Source organism: Hypanus sabinus, chromosome 23 (genome assembly GCF_030144855.1).
Source record: "Hypanus sabinus isolate sHypSab1 chromosome 23, sHypSab1.hap1, whole genome shotgun sequence".
Lineage (NCBI taxonomy): Eukaryota > Metazoa > Chordata > Chondrichthyes > Myliobatiformes > Dasyatidae > Hypanus > Hypanus sabinus.
Genome location: NC_082728.1, coordinates 36,147,552 through 36,168,506, shown reverse-complemented (window position 1 = coordinate 36,168,506; position 20,955 = coordinate 36,147,552). Strand labels below are relative to the sequence as shown.

Below are 20,955 nucleotides of genomic sequence, written 5' to 3'. Positions count from 1 at the left end.
GTTTTCTCGGGTGTGTTCACTTTGCATGCTAAGAGCTCCTTGGAGCCACAGGTCAGAAATGCATGTAGGTATGGACCAAAGCAAATGAACTTGCTCAAGAAAGAAAGGTGCATTCCTCTGAGAGAGTTGCAATGCCTCCCCCATGGCATGTTTACCCAGTTGAACTATGTGTATCATTGCAAATAAGAGAAAATCTACAGATGCTGGAAATCCAAGCAATACACAATAAAAGCTGGAGGATCTCAGCAGGCCTGGCAGCATCTATGGAAAAGAGTAAACAGTTGGTTTTTCGGGCCAAGATCCTTTTCCTGATGAAGGGTCTTGGCCTGAAATGTCGACTGTTTACTTTTTCCCATAGGTGCTGCCTGGCCTGCTGAGTTCCTCGAGCATTTTGTGTGTGTTGCTATCATTACAAATGCTTAGCTGGTACCCCAGCCTTCTGAATCAGTTAAACCAGTCAGGCTCATGGTGGGTTGAAGGAAGTCATCAACCAATGCAAACAGATGATCCATGATGCAGATCTCTTTTATAGGTCTGAGTCTTGAGCTAAGTTCAGATGGCACATTGGCTACGGCAAGCAATAACACCTGCACTGCCGAAGTGTAACTCTGTGCAACAGGTTTTAAAGTTCAAAATGTAAATATACTCAATATGAAATTTGTGGCAATATCATTATCATCATTTCTGATGCTTTGTCAAGAATCTAATAGCGTGGGGGTTCCCAAACTTTTTATGCCATGGAGCAATACCATTAAGCAATGAGTCCATGGACACCAAGTTGGGAACCCTTGTAATAGTAGAATTCTACAGGTAATTCATAATCGTACAATAGTGATCAATAGATGATAGCCCATTGTGGTTTAAGCTTGGTAAGATGCTAAATATTGAAGCTTGCAGATTAAAGAAACATCTGAAGTCTAAGGGAATAGTTGTTTGAAATACAAGGAAATAGCCATTGTCAGTCAATGGAAATTAAAATTACTTTAAACTTTGTTTATATTATGTCTGAATGTTTTCTATCTTTGTTTAATAACTCAATACTGTTATTATTGATATGAGGAAGTCAGGCATTGAGCATTCCATGATAATTAATTATTCTGTTCATAACATAAACATTTATCCAGAAATGAAGAAAAAGATTAATTTACCTTAATTGGGGCCAACATTTTTGTGAAGTACCAAATTCTGTCACTCTTTGAACTTAAATCTATTGTTGGCAGGAACAAACACTATCTTTATAACTTAAATTTCATCCAAAGTAACCATTTTAACAATATAATCATTTCACTAACTAATTAATCATACAATTGGTTTGGATTTGTGACAATATTAATTTATTTTTGGACACATAATTATTGTATTTTTAAGATAAACGGAATCTTACCAACAAATGATCTTGCCGGTTGTCCGTGATGTGGAACTCCATTCAAACTGCATAACTTAGTCCACACTCCAGTTTTTTTCTCCCTCACAATGCAATTGATCTTCTTCTCTCACTTGTTCAATTAACTTTTTAATCTTTCAATGGAATATTTCAACCAAATTTTGTTCCAATTTTCAAAATCAGCTGTAAAAACGCAATTAAATTTCCACCCCTCTCTTCTTAGTTTACCAACTATGTTAAACCTCTCATCATTCTTACTAATCCCACTTGCCAGAAAAAACAATTTTAACAAAATTTGAGTGAAAACCATACAGACAAATGACTGCTCCTTTAATCTTCTTGGGTCCAAGGAGAAAATCCTATCTTCTACATAAATGGAATTGCTTTATCCCTAGGATCATCTAGGGAATTCTGTGCCTTCTCAATGAACTCGATGAACTTCCTAAAATTGTGACATTCAGAATTTTACAAGATACTCTCGGTGAGAATTTACTGGGAGTTTGACAAGCTTCAGCATGTTTTTATTTCTTTCTGCTGTCTTGAATTAGCCATTATTTTCTTGTCTGCATTATAAATTGGTTCTGCTATTTACTAGGTGTGTGAATATGCCTCCCAGATCCTTTGTCAATTCAAATTTATCTCCAAAATCCTTTTTTTTCCAGTAGTTTTTCCTAATTCAGCTTCACCTGCCAAATTTCAACTCCATTCTCCAATTTATCTAAGCCAGACATGGGCAAACTACGGCCCGGGGGCCATATGCGGCCCGTTAAGCTTTTTAATCCGGCCCGCAGAACTTGATGAAATTATATTAATAAACCTTGTTAACATTTTTCCCCCGCAATTCTGGCGTTTTCCCAATAGATGACGCACTCTATATACATTGACCTTTGTTGAGGTGCAGCGTATTACTCCACATTTGCGCTTTACTCTTTGTTCGGCTCGACCTATTTGTGTGAACAGGCATTCAGCGTCATGAACATCAACAAAGCCAGCCACAGATCCAAGTTAACTGACCAACACCTCAGATCCATCCTGAGAATCGCCACAACAAAACTAAATCCAGACTTTGATGCACTGGCTAAAAAGGGAGACCGACAACACTGTTCCCACTGAAATTAAAAATAAGTTTCTTCGTTGTGTTATAAAAAATGCATTTGAAAATATTTTTTCAATAAGCCTTACATGTTACATGTCATTTCTGTTAAGTGATGGACATGAGTAGTGCGCAGGTGCACGTACGTTCTCAAAATAAAAAATGCGCTCCAGATCAAATAACGTGCTCCGCATACTGGTGCGCTGTCACTGTTCTGTCCTTGTGCTGGTCGTTGTTGAGTTTTGGCACAGGGGACAATTGAATAAGAAGGAGCAGGACAAGTAGACCTGCATCTCCTACCGTTTTTGAAATAAAGACAGTCAGGAGGAGAGTGATGATGATAATATCTTGAAGGATAACAGAATTTTCAGTGCTTTAAAATGATAACTGTTACTATTAAAAATGCTGTATTTTATTCATTTAATTTTCAGTGTTTTAAAGGTCATTTCAATAAATAGCTAAATACCATGGGACTTCAAAGACAGATATTTTGTTGCAATGCATTTGTTCATTTTCAATTAAAATTAAAGCACTGTTTTCTACATATCCCATGATATTTTATTTTCTCTTATGAGGTGTATTACCAAAACACTCCGTCCATCTGCTCCTGGTCCGGCCCCCCTGTCAAATTTTAGAACCCTTTGTGGCCCACAAGTCAAAAAGTTTGCCCACCCCTGATCTAAGCTGAACAGTACAAACATCAGGAAGTTTGCAGATGATTGGGAATCCAAAGCAACACAATAAAAATGCTGGAGGAACTCAGTAGGTCAGGCAGCATTAATGCAAAAGAGTAAACAGTTGACATTTCGGGCTGAGATCCTTTTTTAGGACTGAGAAGGAGGGGGGGGGCAATCCCTGAATAAAAAGGTCAGGGGAGGGGAAAGAGGCTAGAGCCGCTACATTGCTAAGACCCATCGTAAATTGTGCCAAGAAGAGGCCACCCTCAGGGTGGAGAAGCAACACCTTGTATTCCATTTAGATACCATCCAGCCTGACGGCATGAATATTGACTTCTCCTTCCAGTGAACAATTTTACACCGCCCCCCCCCCCCCCCACTTCCTCTATTCCCCACTTCGAACATTTACTTCTTCTCACCTGCCCATTACTCCCCCGGGTCCCCCACTCCTTCCCTTTCTCCTATTGTCCACTCTTGTCTCCTATCAGATTTTTATTCTTTTCCAGCCATTCCCACCCATCTGGTTTCACCTACCACCTTTCCCTCCCCCCACCTTTTTTATTCTTGATCTTCCCTCTTCCTTCTCAGTCCTGGAGAAGGGTCTTGGCCCAAAACTTTGACTGTTTACTCTTTTCCAGCAATGCTGCCTGACCTGCTGAGTTCCTCTAGTGTTTTGTGTGTGAAGCTGAACAGTACATTCAGTTTTCATTTCTAAATAAAGAAGTTATAATGCAATGACAACTTACATTTCTTTTCTTGTCTCATGAAAACTCATTGTGCTTTGCTCCATGTCGCTTGTGTCATTTAATCTGTATGACCTTCCACTCTGTCACTTTTCCCCTTTTATTCGATTCTCCCTGTACACTTTCAACTCTTTCCTGGTCTTTGAACTTGTCCAAAGTCTTGTTTTGTTGCAAACATTTTCTAATACTGACTAAATGGTCATTGATCTGAAATGTTAACTTTGTTTCTTTCTCTGGTGATGCTGCCTGACCTGTTGAGTATTGACTGCACTTTCTGTTTTCATTGAAAATACAAACATATCCTTAAAGTTGAAAATGAAACTTTAAAATGTACAAAGTAGCCTTTTACTTCTGTTATAAAAACCTTCCATCATGCCCTTTCCTTCACAACCCTCCTCCTCTATGTGTTCCTTATTTCAACACTTGGTTAAAATCTACACATTCATTCCATTTTATTTGTTTATGTATTATTTTATGTGTTTATTGACAATAAACTGGACTGGTTAAAGAACACTGAAGCTGTCAAGAAGGATCAGAGCCGTCTGTACTTCCTGAGGAGACTGAGGTCCTTTAATATCTGCCGGACAATGCTGAGAATGTTCTACGAGACTGTGGTGGCCAGTGCTATCATGTTTGCTGTTGTGTGCTGGGGCAGCAGGCTGAGGGTAGCAGACACCAACAGAATCAACAAACTCATTCGTAAGGCCAGTGATGTTGTGGGGGTGGAACTGGACTCTCTGAGGGTGGTGTCTGAAAAGAGGATGCTGTCCAAGTTGCATGCCATCTTGGACAATATCTCCCATCCACTCCATAATGTACAGGTTAGGCACTGGAGTACATTCAGCCAGAGACTCATTCCACCGAGATGTAACACTGAGCGTCATAGGAAGTCATTCCTGCCTGTGGCCATCAAACTTTACAACTTCTCGCTCGGAGAGTCAGACACCCTGAGCCAATAGGCTGGTCCTGGACATTTCCACTTGGAATAATTTACTTATTATTATTTACGGTTTTATATTGCTATATTTCTACACTATTCTTGGTTGGTGCGACTGTAACGAAACCCAATTTCCCTCGGGATCAATAAAGTATGTCTGTCTGTCTGTCATTCTGATTAATCAAAATGATATATTAATCTTTGCTTTTGATTTGGTTTTGACATCTCTCAGTATCCAACGTAAGAAAACATGGAATAGAAGTTGGAGTAACTATACTGCTCTTCAAGCCTGCTACAATATTCAGTCAGGTCACAGCTCATTATCTGCTTCATATATATATATATCTTCCCATTGATTCTCCATAGCCCTCGACTCCCTTGTTGTCCAGCTATCAGTCTGATTACACTCAATCACCCGTCCTTAGTATGCGGAGGTGGGGGTTTCTGAAAGTCTAACTGCTTTCTGATTGAACAAGTTTCATGCATCATACTGCTAAATGGAGCCACGGCGGGATAAGGCATCAGTTTGTTTTGCCCATCAGACACTCATTTTTACACTAATTTTACCTTAATGCATTTTATTCTGGGAGGAAACCAGAGCATCCAGAGGACCCCCATGTGATTTCAGGAAGAATAGGCAAACTCTAGACAGACATCCCTGGAGATCAGAGTTGAATCTGTGTCACTGGAGATGGGAAGCAACAGCTCTATCAGCTGCAACACTGTGCCACCCAGTCAGCTCCTTTCCCTGAGCTTTCACCTTTCTAGTATGAGCATCCACTCTCTTCATCCCTCTCAACCATTCTGTGTGCTTTATTGTCATCACCTCTCGTTCTCCAAACACCCACTGAGCAAACACCAAAACAAAACAGAGAATGCTGGAAATAATCAGAAAGTCCAGCTGCAACTATGGGAAAAGAAACAGTTAAACTTTACGATTGAAGACTCTTTGCTGGAACTAAGTGAAGGCCCATCCTACTCAATCACTGCAGTGGTAACAACCTTCCCTAGTAACAGTCACACGTTGTGAATACTGCAGATACTGTAAACGTTAAAGACAGAGAACATTGAAATGCAGGTTAGGCAGCTCTCGAGGCTCTTGCAAAAGCGTTAAATCAAATCATTCACTTTTTCTCTTGCCCCACAGATGCTGCTCAACTTATTGAGTATTTCTAGCATCTTATGTATATATTGCCTATTCTCTAGCACAGCTCTGTTACATTATGGATAGAATAGCATCAAAGTTCTATTGAGCTTATAATTATTACTGTCTTGTTTATTATTATTAATTCGTCGTACACTTCTGCTGCACATTGCAGGTCGCCTCTACGGAACTCCCCGGCTCTTGCACGGCTTATATACATGGTGCGTAATGGTTCCTTGGGAGTTGTAGTTCACCGCACGTCAGACTCCAGTCGATGGGCAACATTGGACTACAGATCCCACAATACGCGCCGTGTCCAGCCGCATGCGCAGTAGGAAGCTGCACTGCCAGGGCAGAATATGGTCCAAGCGCTCATAGGGAAGCCGGGGGAGGACGCAGCTGTCGCCGCCGTTGCTGCTGTTACCGGGTCGGAGGATCAATAACGAAGGAGAGAAGGGGAGAAGGAAATGTCAGGCTCCACGTAAAGTGACCGGCAAGAAATAAGGCGAAGGATTACTGTCCCCGCGATCAGCTTGCATGGGTTTTTAATCAATGAAATGTTTGTGCGTCTTCCATTCCACCGGCTCGTTCCCCAGTAAATGATGAAGAAGCAGTTCAATCGGATGCGACAGCTCGCCAACCAGACGGTGGGCAGGTTGGTACAGAATTGCGATGTCTTATTCAGATCTGTTATTTTGTTGATGATAAATGCATTTAATGTTTGCATACGGCGTCGTGGGAACATGCGGGGTGAGCGACCGCAGAGTTTTGCTAAGGAATGCAGACTGCTCTCCACCACCACCACCACCCCCCGCACCTTCCCCCGCACGCACTCCCACCACCAACCTCCTGTCCCCCCGCTGTTGCTACTGCGCCCGTTCCTACAGCAGGCGATGAAAACGAAAGTGGCAGGCAGGCTCAGGGAGATCAGGATCTCAACCCATTCCTCATTTAGTGAGAACGTTCTGCTACATGTTGGGGTAAAGGAGAACTCTGCCACCCCCTCCCCAGCCCTCTTCCCCACCCCACCCCACCATCCGCAAAGACAATCTTGCGTTTGTCCCATCTGAACGCTCCTTCAGACTGAAATGAATGGAGACTTGAGCATTCGAAGGCATTAAATGTGTCAGAGATTGCAAAGGGAATTGACCGTGTCGAGTTACAGGTTTGCGGTATTAAGACACGACCCATACATATCTCAAGAGCGGTCGGTTATTGATGCACAAATACTGACACACCTTACGGATTGCGAACTGTAAGGTGAGATACCATATCTTGGGAGTGTGTTGGAGAGAGGTTTACCGTAATTAACGAAAAACACTTCACATATCTGGGGGGGGGGGGTGGGGGAAGACGGCAATCTCGACCTGTTTCCGCACACAATGCATTCCACAAGGTGGCATTAGACCATGTTTACGGGTTAGCAGGTACCCGCACTAAAAACAAGCACAAACGAGGCATTTGCGGCAGTTTCTCTGTTGCACGCGTCACTGGCTTTATGTTTCGCCCTGCATCATCTGGAAAGTAAAATGTTTGCCCCTCCGTGTCCGTAAATAAGTGCGAGGCAGAGGCGCGAGCCGCCAGCCCCCACCCGGGGCACTGGAGGCGGCTTCGGCCGCGGCCAACTCGGTAGCGCGCAGAGGTGCCAACATCTGGGGCAGAATACAAATCCGATCGCTTCACGGGTTGTGCCCCATTTTCAGCGTCGGTAATGAAAACGTTAGCCGGCTTCGTTGGGGGAGAAGTGCGCCGTGGTTCAAAGATAGATTTTTTTTAGAATCTGACATGCAGTTGCGAGCGAACAGGGAAGGCAAGACGTTTGTCCAAATGAGAACATATGCGCACCGATGTAATAAATGACTGACATTGCTGAAATACTTTACTAACATAATGTTAGAAGTTGAACTGATAATTACAGTCTAACTGGGCCTCCAAGTGCACGCCTTCTCCGGATTTTCTTAAATTTTGCCTCAGAACAGCACGCGCTTTAATAAGCATGGCAAATAAAGGCAGACAAACGTGTGTGTTATGTCCTAGGGGATAATGTATTGGTCCTCCTGTCAGGGCGAGCTGACGAATTCTAAGTACTGACCAGAGAAGATGAAACATATTTTGGCGATATATTGCCTTCATGGCTTCGTGCTCATTTGTCATGGCAACGGGTGAGAGAATGAAGCACTCAGTGATCGCTCGGCGTTACAGCACTGTGTCCCCGAGGAGTGTTTGAAATTTGAATGCAAATTCACACCTTAGGAATGGGGAAATTTTTTTTTTAAATCCAGGACCATGTAATTCCTATTTTGAGTAGTCATCGACGAACATCACCTGAATAGGTAATGTTACCCTAAACAAAAATTCCAGTAAAAACAGAGACTACAACGTTTGTGCCCCTGTGATCTTCAGATTTACACATTAACATTGACGCATTTAAGAGGAGGTTTGCTGTCAGTCTAGCAAGCCTAGGAATGAGGGGCAGAGTGGTAAGAGGTAATGTAAGTCGGAGTCTATGATTACAAGCTCAAACAACCTGGCTAAAGGGGCTTGGTTTTGTGCTGGAGCGACTATGTGAGTAGGTTGTATTTATTCCTCCTCCACAGAAAGATATACACTCAACGAATGAAGTGGATAGATTGAATATTTTTCTCACATATACATTCATGGATTTATTTTAGGTGGTTCTGCAAACCAGCAGGGATGGGGTATGGAAAAAGGCCCAATGCCACTCAAAATCTGTCAGAGCAGGAGTTTGTGTAACTGCGAGTGCCAAATGCCCCAGGAGCAACAAGTTGTGGCTGAACACCTCTCGGCCTCCAGGGGAACTCGCTGTACAAAATTTGTTGTCTGCAATGCAAGAGTGGCCCCTTCTCCTTCCCCAGGAGAGACTGCATTTCCAAAGCTGATAGCAAAACGGATCCACTCTTAGTTGGTATCTTGTCATTGCATGCCTGGGGATGCAGGATCATCTGTATGTTCTCTGCTTATGTGCGTGTGGGAGTCCTATCCCCATAACCCAGTTGGGAACTGTTGGGCATTTTGAGACTGGGCACTCTGAGACCCAGAATAACATGATGTTCTTCCTTTAGGAGTTCTGCATTCTCTCCTTGTCTACGGTTTTGGATGGGGAAGTTTATGATTGGTAGTGATTTCATGTTATTACATGTATAATCTTCTCCAAAACTATTGGTTCTGGATAAAGCATTGTAATGTCTCTGTTTTGCTCAGGTTTTCTCATAGGCTCTCATACTTTACTGGCTTAGCTTTCATTCTGTTGCAAGTTGAATGTCACAGAAAAGGATTCCCATACCACAGTCTGTTGGAAATTAAGTTATAAGACTGCATTTTTAGAGAATATTGTATTATAAACTTGGTTGAAGCAACTTAGATGCTTGTTAGAATATGAAAGGACTGAACGGAACAATACTACTAACTTTATGTTGCCTGCATGTTATGTGTATTGTTTTGAATTATTGCGTAACTGGTCTTAAATTATAAAATTTACTGATTTACCAGTTATTCTTGACATTGTGTATGTCATTTTACACTAGACAAACATACTTGCTATTAGCAGTGAATAATCGTTTTTGTAAGATATACCACAGATGTTTGTAATGCAAACAGTTCCAGGTGTTGAATGTGAGTACTTAAGTTATACCAGGAAAAGTATATTTTAAGAAAGTTTAGAACTTTGAATTTTTATCAGAGCAAATTTTAAATTTATTGTTTTTTTTAACCCATCCTAGTTTCCATTGCTTGTTTCATTTTTAGTGTGCATGTCATCAGTCTATTTGTGTGTATCAGTGAACTGGTGCAGCCAAAGGTACTGCTGACTCACAGCTATAACAATCTGGATTCAATCCTGACCTTCAGTACTACTACTTCTGTGGACTTCGCATATTCTCTCTGTGACCGCACGGGGTTTCCTCAAGGCCTTCCAGCTTTCACCCATGATAGGGGGTTTTCTTCTTTTTATTATGCCATTGTAGGTGGCTGATAGGAGAATTAGGGTGATGGTGGGCAAAGGAGAGACTAGGCTAAAAGGAAATCGATTTTTTTGTTGTTGATACAGTGCAAAGTAGGCCTTTCCAACCCTTTTGAGGCCTCCTCCCAGCAATCTCCCAGTATAATCCTAGCCTAATCATGGGACAATTTACAATGATCAATTAACCCACCAGCTGGTATGCTTTTGGACTGTGGGAAGAAACCGGAGCACCTGGAGAATGCATTAACTCTTTACAGACAGTGGTGGGAATTGAATCTGGGTTACTGGTACTGTAAAGCATTGTGCTAACCAGAACACTACCATGCCAATGGGAATGCTCCGGATGCTGGTCAAAGGCATTCTTCTATGTCAAAATAAAACACAACAGGCAAAAGAGGTTGATGGACAGCATTCAGGGCTATGTAGCTTGATTGGTTTTCCTATTGCTAGTTATGGATTATTGCACTAGCTGGCTCCTTTTACCTTTAGTAAGAATCACTGAAAGCAATTGTACTGCTTTTTGACCCTCCAAATTAACTTAGACTGAAACACAGTTTTGGTGCAGCATTCTCTGAATATTATCTCTGACAGAATAACTGGGACAGCTGTCAAAAGTAAATTAAATTCGATAATGTCTGATTCATACCTGGTTTTAGTTTGCAATCCAAACCGCAATAGCAACAAGAGCCATAAATTACAGGTCTAACAAATATATTAAAACCTGGCCTCTATTATACCCTCCAGCTACTTTTCCAGATTAATTCTGTTTCTAATAGGGGAAATTGCCTTATCCCTTCAGGAATTTCTGACAGAATATGATTTGCTGTCAGCAGTGAAGGGACAGATCTCATCACTGACCTAACACAAAAGCTGCCCTGAAAGGTTTTGTGGTTTTTCAAGTAATAGTTTTTGACCAACTATCAACCTGTCACTATGGAGCAGAAAAATAAGCTATTCAAATTGCAGATTTTTCACTGCACGGCGAGAAATAAGATGTAATATAATTCAAATTTAGTCATATTACAAAGGCGAACAAAATCAAGTACAGGATTAAGGAGGAGGATGAAATATCTTTTAAATTAATTCTAAGGTAAGAGTAATGAATTTTAATTATTTTATATAATCTGCAGTTTTCAGCTGTTCTCCTTAGAGAATTAGACCACACTTGTAAAGTCAGATTTTAGGGCCATAGAGATTATTCACTGGTGATGACTTGGTATTTTGTTAAAAAATATTACTTTTTCTCCCTCAAGACTAAACCCTTCTCTTCATACTTTTTTGTAATGAGAATAGTGTACAAAGTGTGTGGCTGGCTAATGATAATGATAGAATATACATAAATATGTCCTTTCTGGCTGGTAAAATGAGTGCTCTGCCACAGGGATTAGTGTTTAGGCCTCAGCTTTTACATTGTAAGCAGATGATGAGGCTGGAGGGGCAGGAAGTGTGGTTGCTAAATTTGCTGATGGCTCAGGGACAGGTAGGAAATCAAGTTGTGAAGAGAATTTCACCACTGTTGTTGGTAAAGTCTCGGATACCATTGAGGAATCGTACAGGAGTGAGGTTGGTCAGCTGATTGAGTAGTACCACAACAACCTCACACTCAGCATTAGCAATACCAAGGAATTGGTTATGGATTTCTGGAAAGGGAAGTCTGTAGAATTGAGGAGTCATTGAGGGAAAGGGTGAGCAACTTTAAGTTCTTGACTGTCAACATCTAGTAGTATGTGACCTCGGCTCACACATTGCTGCAATTATAAAAAGGCAAAAGGCTCTACTTCATTAGGAGTTTGAGATGATTTGGTATGTCACCAAAGACGCTTTGCAAATTTCTGTAGATTGTATAGTGGAGAGCATCTTTATAAGTTGCATTACAGCCTGGTTTAGGGGCTCCGATACACAGGATTGCAAGAGGTTGCAGAGGGTTGTAGGGTTAGCTAGCCCCATCACAAGCATAATCCTCCTCACTGTTGAGGACATCTCCAATAGCTGATGCCTCATTAAAGACCCCCAGACACTGACCACCTGGGACATGCCCTCTTCTCCTTACCACCATCAAGGAAGAGGTACAGGAGCATGAAGATCTACGCTTATGAATGAGTAACAGCTCCTTTCTTTCCACTATCAAATTACTAAACAGTCCATGAATCCATGAACATTACCTCTTTATTCCTTTTATGCACTATCTACTTATTTTGTAATTTTTATTAATTTTATGCCTCTGCACTGATGCCTCTAAACACCATATTTCACATCATTTAAGACAGAGTTGATAAATCTGATTCTGGACCTAGAAAGGGTCAGAGATAGGTTGAGTGAGAGGGCAAAGATCTTAAAAATTGAGTATACTGTGGGAAAATATTAAATTATCTATTTAGGCCAGAAATAAAACAAAACACCTATATTGTGTGAGTTTGGAGTGATCTAAGGTGCAGAGGGAGGTATGCCCCAACACACTTTCACAAAAACTATTATGAGGCAAAAATATAAGTAGGAAAGATAACTGAATATTGTTATTTTATAAAAAATGCAATTAATCGCCAAAGCACCTCAAGAAAAGAAGCCTCATAAAGGTGGCATCACCATTCAGCATGTGCCCTCTTCTTATTACCACCATTAAGGAGGAGGCACATAAACCACAGGACAACACTCAGCATTTTAGGAACAGCTTCTCCTCTGCATTCAGATTTCTGAATGGTACATTAACTCATGAATACCATTTCCCTATTCTGCTCCCGTGTTGCACTATTTATTTTTTATATTTATTGTAACCTGTATTTTTTTAAATGTATTGCACTGTACTGCTGCCTCAAAACAACATATTTCATGACATGCTAGTATTAACAAACCTTATTCTGATTCTGAAATAAGCAAGTTTTTCTTCAGTTTAATAGAATGTCGGTAAGACATCAACTGGTGTTTTGTGGTACCTTATTGGCCTTATTTAAAGAAGGATGTAAATGCATTGGAAATAGTTTCAAGAAGGTTTAGTCAGTTAAAGTTGTCATCTGCTGAAAGGTTGCTTTGCCTAGGCTTGTATCTGGAACTCAGAATAGTGAGGGACAACTTGATTGTAATGTGTTAGGACCTTGAGTAGTCTTGACAAGATGAATATGGGAATGGATTATTCTCCTTTTGTGAGAATATAGAAATAGCAATTATTTTTAACAACAAATGGTCTTCCATTTAAGAGATGGATAAGGTGAAGTATTTGTTCTTCCTGGGGCATTATGTCTCTTCTGAAATTTCTTCTTCATAGGGGGTGGAAGCAGTCTTTGGACATCATGAAGATAGAGGTAGATAAATTGTTGATCAATGAACAAGTGAAAGTTACTACGTGGGGTTGTGTGTGGGGGTGAACAGGAATGTGGAACTCATGTTACGATAAGATCAGCCCCAATGTTGTGAATATCTGAGGAGAGATAAGGGGCAAAATAGCTTATTTCTGCTTCTAATTTGTGTGTGCCTTCTTATGTATGTTAATTCATATGATGAACTTTGGTTTCAATCTAGTGATTACCCCTGTGATAACTGTGAGAGTGCATGCTGTGTAGAGGAACAGGGTTCACTGATAGGAACATTTAAATGCCCATGCTTAACTTAGAAATTTTAAGGGGTTTTACAGATTATGAACAATTTCACTGTTACTAAGACTGCAGATATGGAACAGATGGATTATATGGTGGAGTTCTTGTTATGTGGGTCAACGTGGCAACATTTTTAAAGCACCAAAATCCCACAAATATGCAATTAAGTAACTGCTTTCTTCATCTGTTGTGCCTTTTGGTTTTGGGAAGAGTATCGCTAGGACACTTAGAGAATTCTAAAAACAAAAATCTGCAGATGCTGAAAAGCTGAACTACAAAAAATGCCAGAAATACTCAGCTGGCTTCCAGAACCTGTGGAAAGAGAAAAAGATAATATGTTAGGTCACAGACAGATCTGACAGCCCTTTGAATAAACATTCACTCTTTACTTCCAGGTCCTCAATGTATCCAAACACAACCCTCTTCCAGTTTGAACTTCTGGACAGAGTCTTGGTTTTTCATTCTGTCCACACAACCTTGTATGTTCAGTGCTACACAAGCTTATCCTTTGGTTTGCTTGAGTAGGGCTTGACTTGCTAATCTTTCGACAGCAAAATGAAGCCAACGCCAGTGACTCTGTGAAGAACCAATGAAGGAAAAATAATGGATCACTTAAATTGTCATTATTTGCATAAATACCAGTTTGGAAGCACCTAGTAGTGAACCAGTTCCTGAAAATAGACATTCTCCCCACCAAATTTGTCAGTATTTCAGTCAATACCTGTCATATGCTTCCAGTCTAAGAATTACATTTTGTTCTCAAAGAATTCCAGTTTGATCTTTCCCTTCTCCCCTCTTTTTCTGAAGCTTAAAATTTGCTTATCTTCAAGCATTTCCCTGTTCTGATCAAAGGACATGGAGTTGAAGTCAAAGCATTAACTCAGCTTCTTTCAACAAGACTTGCCCTTTTGAATCCTTCAAGCATTTTTAATTTTAATTTTTGATCAATTCAGGATTGTCTTAAAATAGCCAGAAAGGACCAAACCTCTGTTTTACATTGTTCCATTAAGGAAGCACAGATATGTCATTGTGGAGGCCAGTGTGTATATCTCATATTGTTTGATATCACTTTTGCCCTGAGGGGAAACATGTCCTATCACTTGCCTTATGTAAACTCATCAAAGTGATAGGGACCTAATACAATTGGTTCTTCAGCATTTATTTCTGAGGAATTCCACTGGACACCACTGGGATTAAGAGAATTTTACAGCAATTGCAATAAATTCCAGAACCCACATGTTTATTCTGTGTTAGGATTCATGGACTTGTTTTAAATATATTCTTAAGAATGAATTGAATAGTCCTCTTTATAATTACTGAACACCTGTGGTCATACACAATGGTTGCAGTAACCAGGATCTTGAAAGAAAAGCTACTTCCAAAATGAGATGTCTGTTTTGCCTTGTCAAATGAAGTGAATATGTTATTTGAAATGGATATTAATTTAATAAAGTAATCTGTGATACTTTACTATTCAAATTTTAAAAAGATGGGGAAAATGTATATTAAGTTCTCAGTACTTAATCAAGAGAAAACAAATATAAAACTTTTTTAGAACTTTTGAAGTTTCGAAGCTGTTGTTGATGTTGACTTGTTCTGAAATGTTTTTTGTATTATATAGGACATAGGACACAAATATAATTGCACTGGATAATGAATCCTCACCAATACAACAAGAGGGAGGCAATATGCAAAATTTATGCTGCCTTTTCATTGAAATGGTTGTAGTTTTCCGCCAACACTAACCATCTTATTGCTTGGCTCATTGCTTATTCAAGCAATCTAATTCCATGAGTGACTTAACTCTAGTTAAAACTAATCTGCATTACTTAAAGCCAATATATGCACCTTGAAGGAGAAGTTGTGTAGATTGGCAAGTCAGTGTAGACGTGTATGTTACTTGCCAAAAGTTTTATGACGTGGCATGAGGGAGAATGAGTTAACAGGTAGATTTAGTGATGCTGCAGAATTTAGGAGGAAAGTTGATTTGTATCCCTCAGGTGCAAATCCCCAAGACCATTGTAAGAGAATCAATTTCCAAGACACTGAAGCACTGCTGGTGGTTCATCATGTTGCCCCACCAACGGCACCGCTAGATGGAACAACTCAATATTTCACACCTTGTCACTTACCGACAACCATCTCAAAATAAAATTACAAATTATTTTTGATATCCAGACTCCACCACACGCTCATGTACTTTACAGTGCTGCAAGTGTCACTCTTCCAAGTGAGTTTCCTGCTATTTAGAGTTCTTCCACCATGACAGCAACACAATTCCTATCTGTGAGAAGCTCAACACTGATCTTTTCTAAATTTTGGATAGAGGTGTGATCAGTGGGAGCAGCCAAAAAGAGAAGATGTGAAGATTAACCTATGTGGTCATATTGTCCCATCCTATTGGAGGAGACAATCCTCATCATGACTGGAAAAGCTATTTTTGAAGCCATGAACAGTGCTGTGTTCAATCCAAATAGCTGTGCAGTCTCCTGATCTATTGTTCTACTTCTGTCCCATTTTTCATGTGGGTTATAGTCTCTTCTAATTTACAGTCTGCCAGTGGTATAAACATGCATCAACCTCCTAGCACCACCCACCTTCCTTTACCACATCCTTGTGTCTATCTTTGTTTAGGTAGCCAAGACCTCTACCCCATTCAGATAAGATAGAAGAGGAGATAGTGGCTTATTTAGAAGCTAGTTTGAAGGTTGAACCTGCATTAGTTTTTCAGAGAGCTTTGCAAAGAATTCACAGCCTTCCCTTTCCATCACAACCCAATGATTAATGTGTAGATCAGGTCATAATGCATCTATATTATCAGGCCTTCCTGACTGACACCATGGAGTTAGCACTGTACTTGTACACATGATAAGATCCTCACTAAGGTGGCATCTCATTATGTCAGATGAACCTAACATGTATATGGTTGTAAATATGTAATGGGAGCAGTGGCTGTCTAGTGGTTCAAACCTGCTTCAGTATCCCAGAATCAGGCTTAATGCTACTGACATGCTATGAATTAAAATACAGAATATATATTTTAAAATTTTAAATTAATTAAGTAGTGCAAAAGGAGAGGACGAATAGGGTGGTAGGTGGTTCATTGTCTGAACACAGAGGGGAAGAAGCTGCTCCTAAAACATTGAGTATGTGCCTTCAGGCTCCTGAAACTCTTCTCTGATGATGCTAATAAGAAGAAAGCATTTCCAGGGTGATGCAGCTCCTTAGCGATGGTTGCTGCCAAGTACATGCTGATCTTCCAGCTTTGTGCTGTTTTCCAACACAGTGCCCACATCACTTGGTTCTCTTCTTGCTAAGAACGTATCAGTCTGTTTTGAATATATACGATGAGTGAGCTTCCACTGCTGTCTGGGCAGAGAACTCCAGTGATTCAGCACATACTGACAAGAAATTACTCGTGATTTTATTTTGAAACAGCTGACCCCATATTCCCTTTGGTTCTAGACTCTTCAGTCAGAGGAAGTATTCTCCCTGCATCTAAACTGTCAAGCACTTTGAGAATTTTTGCAATTTGAAGAGATTACTCTTATTTACTAAACTCGCCAAAATACATGCATGATATAATCAATCTCTTTGCATACACCAGACTCTGCGGTCTAATAAATCTTTATGCTACTGCTTCTGTGGCAAGTACATCCTTTGTACTTGTGGCCAAAGCTGCACTAAGTACTCAAGATACAGTCTCACCAAGTCCTGATACCATTACAATAAGACTTTCTTTCTCTTTTATTCATATTCTTTAACATAGCATTGACCCTTTTGTTGTATGCTGCCCTGACATAGTGGCTGTCAGTGGATTGTATCACTTTGAATACTAACACTACCTAATCTCTCTCCATTTAACAAATAGCGTTTCAATTACATGCACTGAAATGGATGGTCAAATTTTTCCTCATCTTACACCTTCTGCCACATTCTCACCCACTCAATCAGCTTGTCCAATAAAGAAAAATCATATTATCTAAATATTGAGAGATTGTAGATGTGAAAGGAGCAATATCCACAAAAGAGATGTAGATAGAACAACTAATTAAGAAAGCTTAAAAATATTTTTTGTGTATTGATAAAATTCTTGATTAGAAAGGTTATGGAGAGAAAGCAGGAGAGAGGGATAACTTATCAGCCACAGTGGAATGGTGGAGCAGACTTGATGGTCTGAGTGGCCTAATCCAGCTCCTATGTCTTATGGTTTTATGAAGGAGTTGAATAAAGATTTTGTTTTAGCTATGTATAGCACTGATGAAATGATTTGGAGTGCTGTGTGCAAGATTGGTCTCCTCACTTAAGGAAGGATGTAACTACGTTGAAACCAAAACATGCTGGCTTACAAGATCAGTATTGAAATAGATCCTAAAATATTTCCTTATGTGGGAGAATCCGGAATTAGGGGCCACTGATTAACAATAACATGTTGCCCACTTAAAACTGTTCTGAAGTATTTTTGGTATTTTTTAAAGGGCTATGGGGTTATGGAGTTCTATTTCTCAAAGTGCAGCAGATGCAGAATCTTTGAATATTTTTAAGACAAAGTGAGATAAATTCTTGAGAAGAAAGGAGCCAAAAATGCCAGGAACCGGCAGGATTGTGGAGTTGAGCTATGTTGAGATCTGATTGAATGATAAAAAACATGCTCTGGGGGACAAGTGACCTGCTTCAGCTCCTAATTGGGTACGTGCAAATGGTTATATAATCAAATGTACAATGGACAATTACCTCTAAAGGTTCAAGCTATGGCATTATTTCCTGACCTGAGTGTCTGCATACATATTTATTCAACATTAATTAACTAATAAATTAAGAATAGTTGACACTTTTTATTTAACAAAGCCGAGAGCTTCTGTGTGGTATAGTGTATACCTTTCTCTACAACCTTCAGTATGAAGCAGAGAAGCTGTAAGTTGGATGACTGCTACATAATTAATATGCTTTGGGATTAGATGTAGTTTATGTGAGCACATCCTAGTGCAGTAAGTGTTGTGGTTCTTATCTTGCCATAGAAGATGTTGAAGGCTGGGGAGACCCTCGAAAAATGTTCTGCTTTGTAGGACGGAGGGTGAGATGGTTGCAATCTGATTGAGGGCATTGCCAAATATATGGCAGCAGATGACATAAATAGATTAGTGTGAAAGAGATTTAGTGTCAGGGCAATTTCTTTACTTGTAAATTGGTACATGCTTGGAATTTTTTCCCCCAGAACATTTATCAAGAATTGTGGTGATGTATGTCATTGAGCATGTTAAACTACAACATTTTAATTTAATTGCCAGAATGTGGAAGTCACTACCATGGTCATTATTTATTGCACAACTATCTACTGTCATACACTGGATCTATGACTTAAGGAATATTAATTATATGACAATCCGTCAATTTGTAGTTTCAGTGTTTGTGCTGAAGGAAATGAGACAAAGTACAGACTAAAATTAATCATGGAGTCCCAAACTTTCTAAAATAAAACTAGTGTCAAGAGAATGTATTTAATGTTGGATGGTGGTAAAAGAGAATGCAAACACCATTCTGGTATTTTTGAATTAACGTTATCTCTTTGACTGCTATCTGTATTATCTGTATTTTAAGTAGCAATGTATAGTTATTATAAGAAACAATTCTAATAATTAATCTTCAAGTGCCAAAGCAGATGTACAGCGTGGCAAAACAATGGAATCAGATGCAAAATTTGATTTATTACCCATCTGTAATTGGCTTTAAACTGACTGGGCCATTTTAGAAACCGTTAAGAGTGAAACACATCGTAGTGAATAGAAGATGGAACATAGAAGAGTACAGCACAGGAACGGGCCATTCAGCCCTCAGTGTTGTGCTGAATCAGAACACCCAAACACTAATCCATTCTATATGCCTTGTCCATATTGCTCCAGCTTCCTTATATCCATGTGGCAAATCCAACCATCTCTTAAAAGCTTCTGATATATTTGTCTACCACCATACTAGGCAGTGCATTCCAGGCGTCCACCACTCTGAGTTAAAAAACTTACCCCTCAATCCCCCCTTGAACCTCTACCCCCTTTCACCTTTAATGCATGCCCTCCGGTATTAGCCCTGGGATACGGATATTCGTTGTCCACACTATCTATAAATCTGGAGTCTCTTACGCAAAGCAGATTTTCTTTATTAAAGTACTTTTGATGAATTAGATTTTTTTGAATAACATTGCGTAATTTCCTGATCAGCATTGCTAATACTTAATGAAGCAACTGAACTGGAATTTCTTCTGCTTCATATGTAAGAGTCCAAAATATCTCTTCTCAAATCCCTGATTATTTACCATCCCCCACAGAGAAAGAAAAGGAGGGAAGAATGACTACCCAGGCAGTAGTGTTCAGTGCACTCTGCTGGGACTGCTGTTGTCCATTATCTTTAATAATTTTATTGCACATGGCCTAGGGAGAATTAATTTGAAAGGTCATGTTATTTTGAATTCTCTGGTATAGAACTACATTGGCACTGTGCCCAGAACACAGTGCATACTCACAGATAAAACAATGAAAAAAATGACATCTCCTGTAAAGTGTTCATTATTTATAAAGAGTGACCTAGAACTTGTTATATATGGGGTTGTCATTGAGATGAGTTGTAGTGAGCAATCCCTGGACAGAAACAGGTATAGACTCACCCAACGTTGGGCTTCAGGCCTTCCTTACATAAGGTCAACAAGCTACAGAAGCTGGTTAGGCATCTCAAGTCATTGCGGTATTGAAAAGCTTTGACACTGTGTAGAGCTGCTGTCAGTTAGACCTTGGGGCAGAGGTAGTGGGGATGACTGGAGACTGAAACTTGGAGCAGAGGGTGTGTGCTTTGTGTTGTGATTCTGGGAACACTACATCCCTAGATTGGAACCTGGTGGGAATAGGAGGGGATTGTAGTGGGGGGGGGGGGTGATTCAGGGACTGGGGATCTGCACAGGTGAGTATAGTTGTGGAGTAAAAGGAGATCACATGGGGAGGAACTATCTGACTTGGGTTCCCAGTGCAACACTGAGATCTTGAACTAACTGTATAAAAATATATTTCTGCTGGGAGTGACCAAAGACAGACACATCCCATGTGACCTAAATTCCTGGGCACTGCTCCAGGGGAGCATTGGACTGGGAGTGACTTCCTTCCATGCATGACTGATGTGAAAATTGCAGGCATAAATTGCTCACACCTAAACCTTTACTTCAATGACTTAGGAAGCATCTCATTCAGACTAGGTGAGACTTCTGCTTTTATGACGACCAGAATTTTAAATACTGTATTCTTTTCTGCTCTCTCAAATTCACTGGTTAGTTCTTCAGGTGCAGTCAGGCCAAATAGCCTTTTCAGTTCTGAATGAGTACCATTGTTTCTTGACTGTAGAAACTGTAGAAGGCTTTGTATTAACCTTTCAA

General features: G+C 40.1%; 1 protein-coding gene across 6 annotated transcripts in view; it reads left to right on the top strand.

The window, feature by feature from the left end:
- Positions 1-6,182: 6,182 nt before the first annotated feature.
- The window catches only part of LOC132380129 (rho GTPase-activating protein 44-like), a 281,829-nt gene continuing 267,056 nt past the window's right edge, over positions 6,183-20,955 (top strand). Inside the window, exon 1 of one of the 6 annotated variants that reach the window (XM_059948738.1) lies at positions 6,183-6,633. In XM_059948738.1, coding sequence (XP_059804721.1) covers positions 6,578-6,633 — 56 coding nt within the window. In that variant the 5' untranslated portion in view covers positions 6,183-6,577. The remainder of the gene's footprint in view (positions 6,634-20,955) is intronic. The other 5 variants (XM_059948735.1, XM_059948734.1, XM_059948733.1 and 2 more) reach the window with 5 other exon arrangements.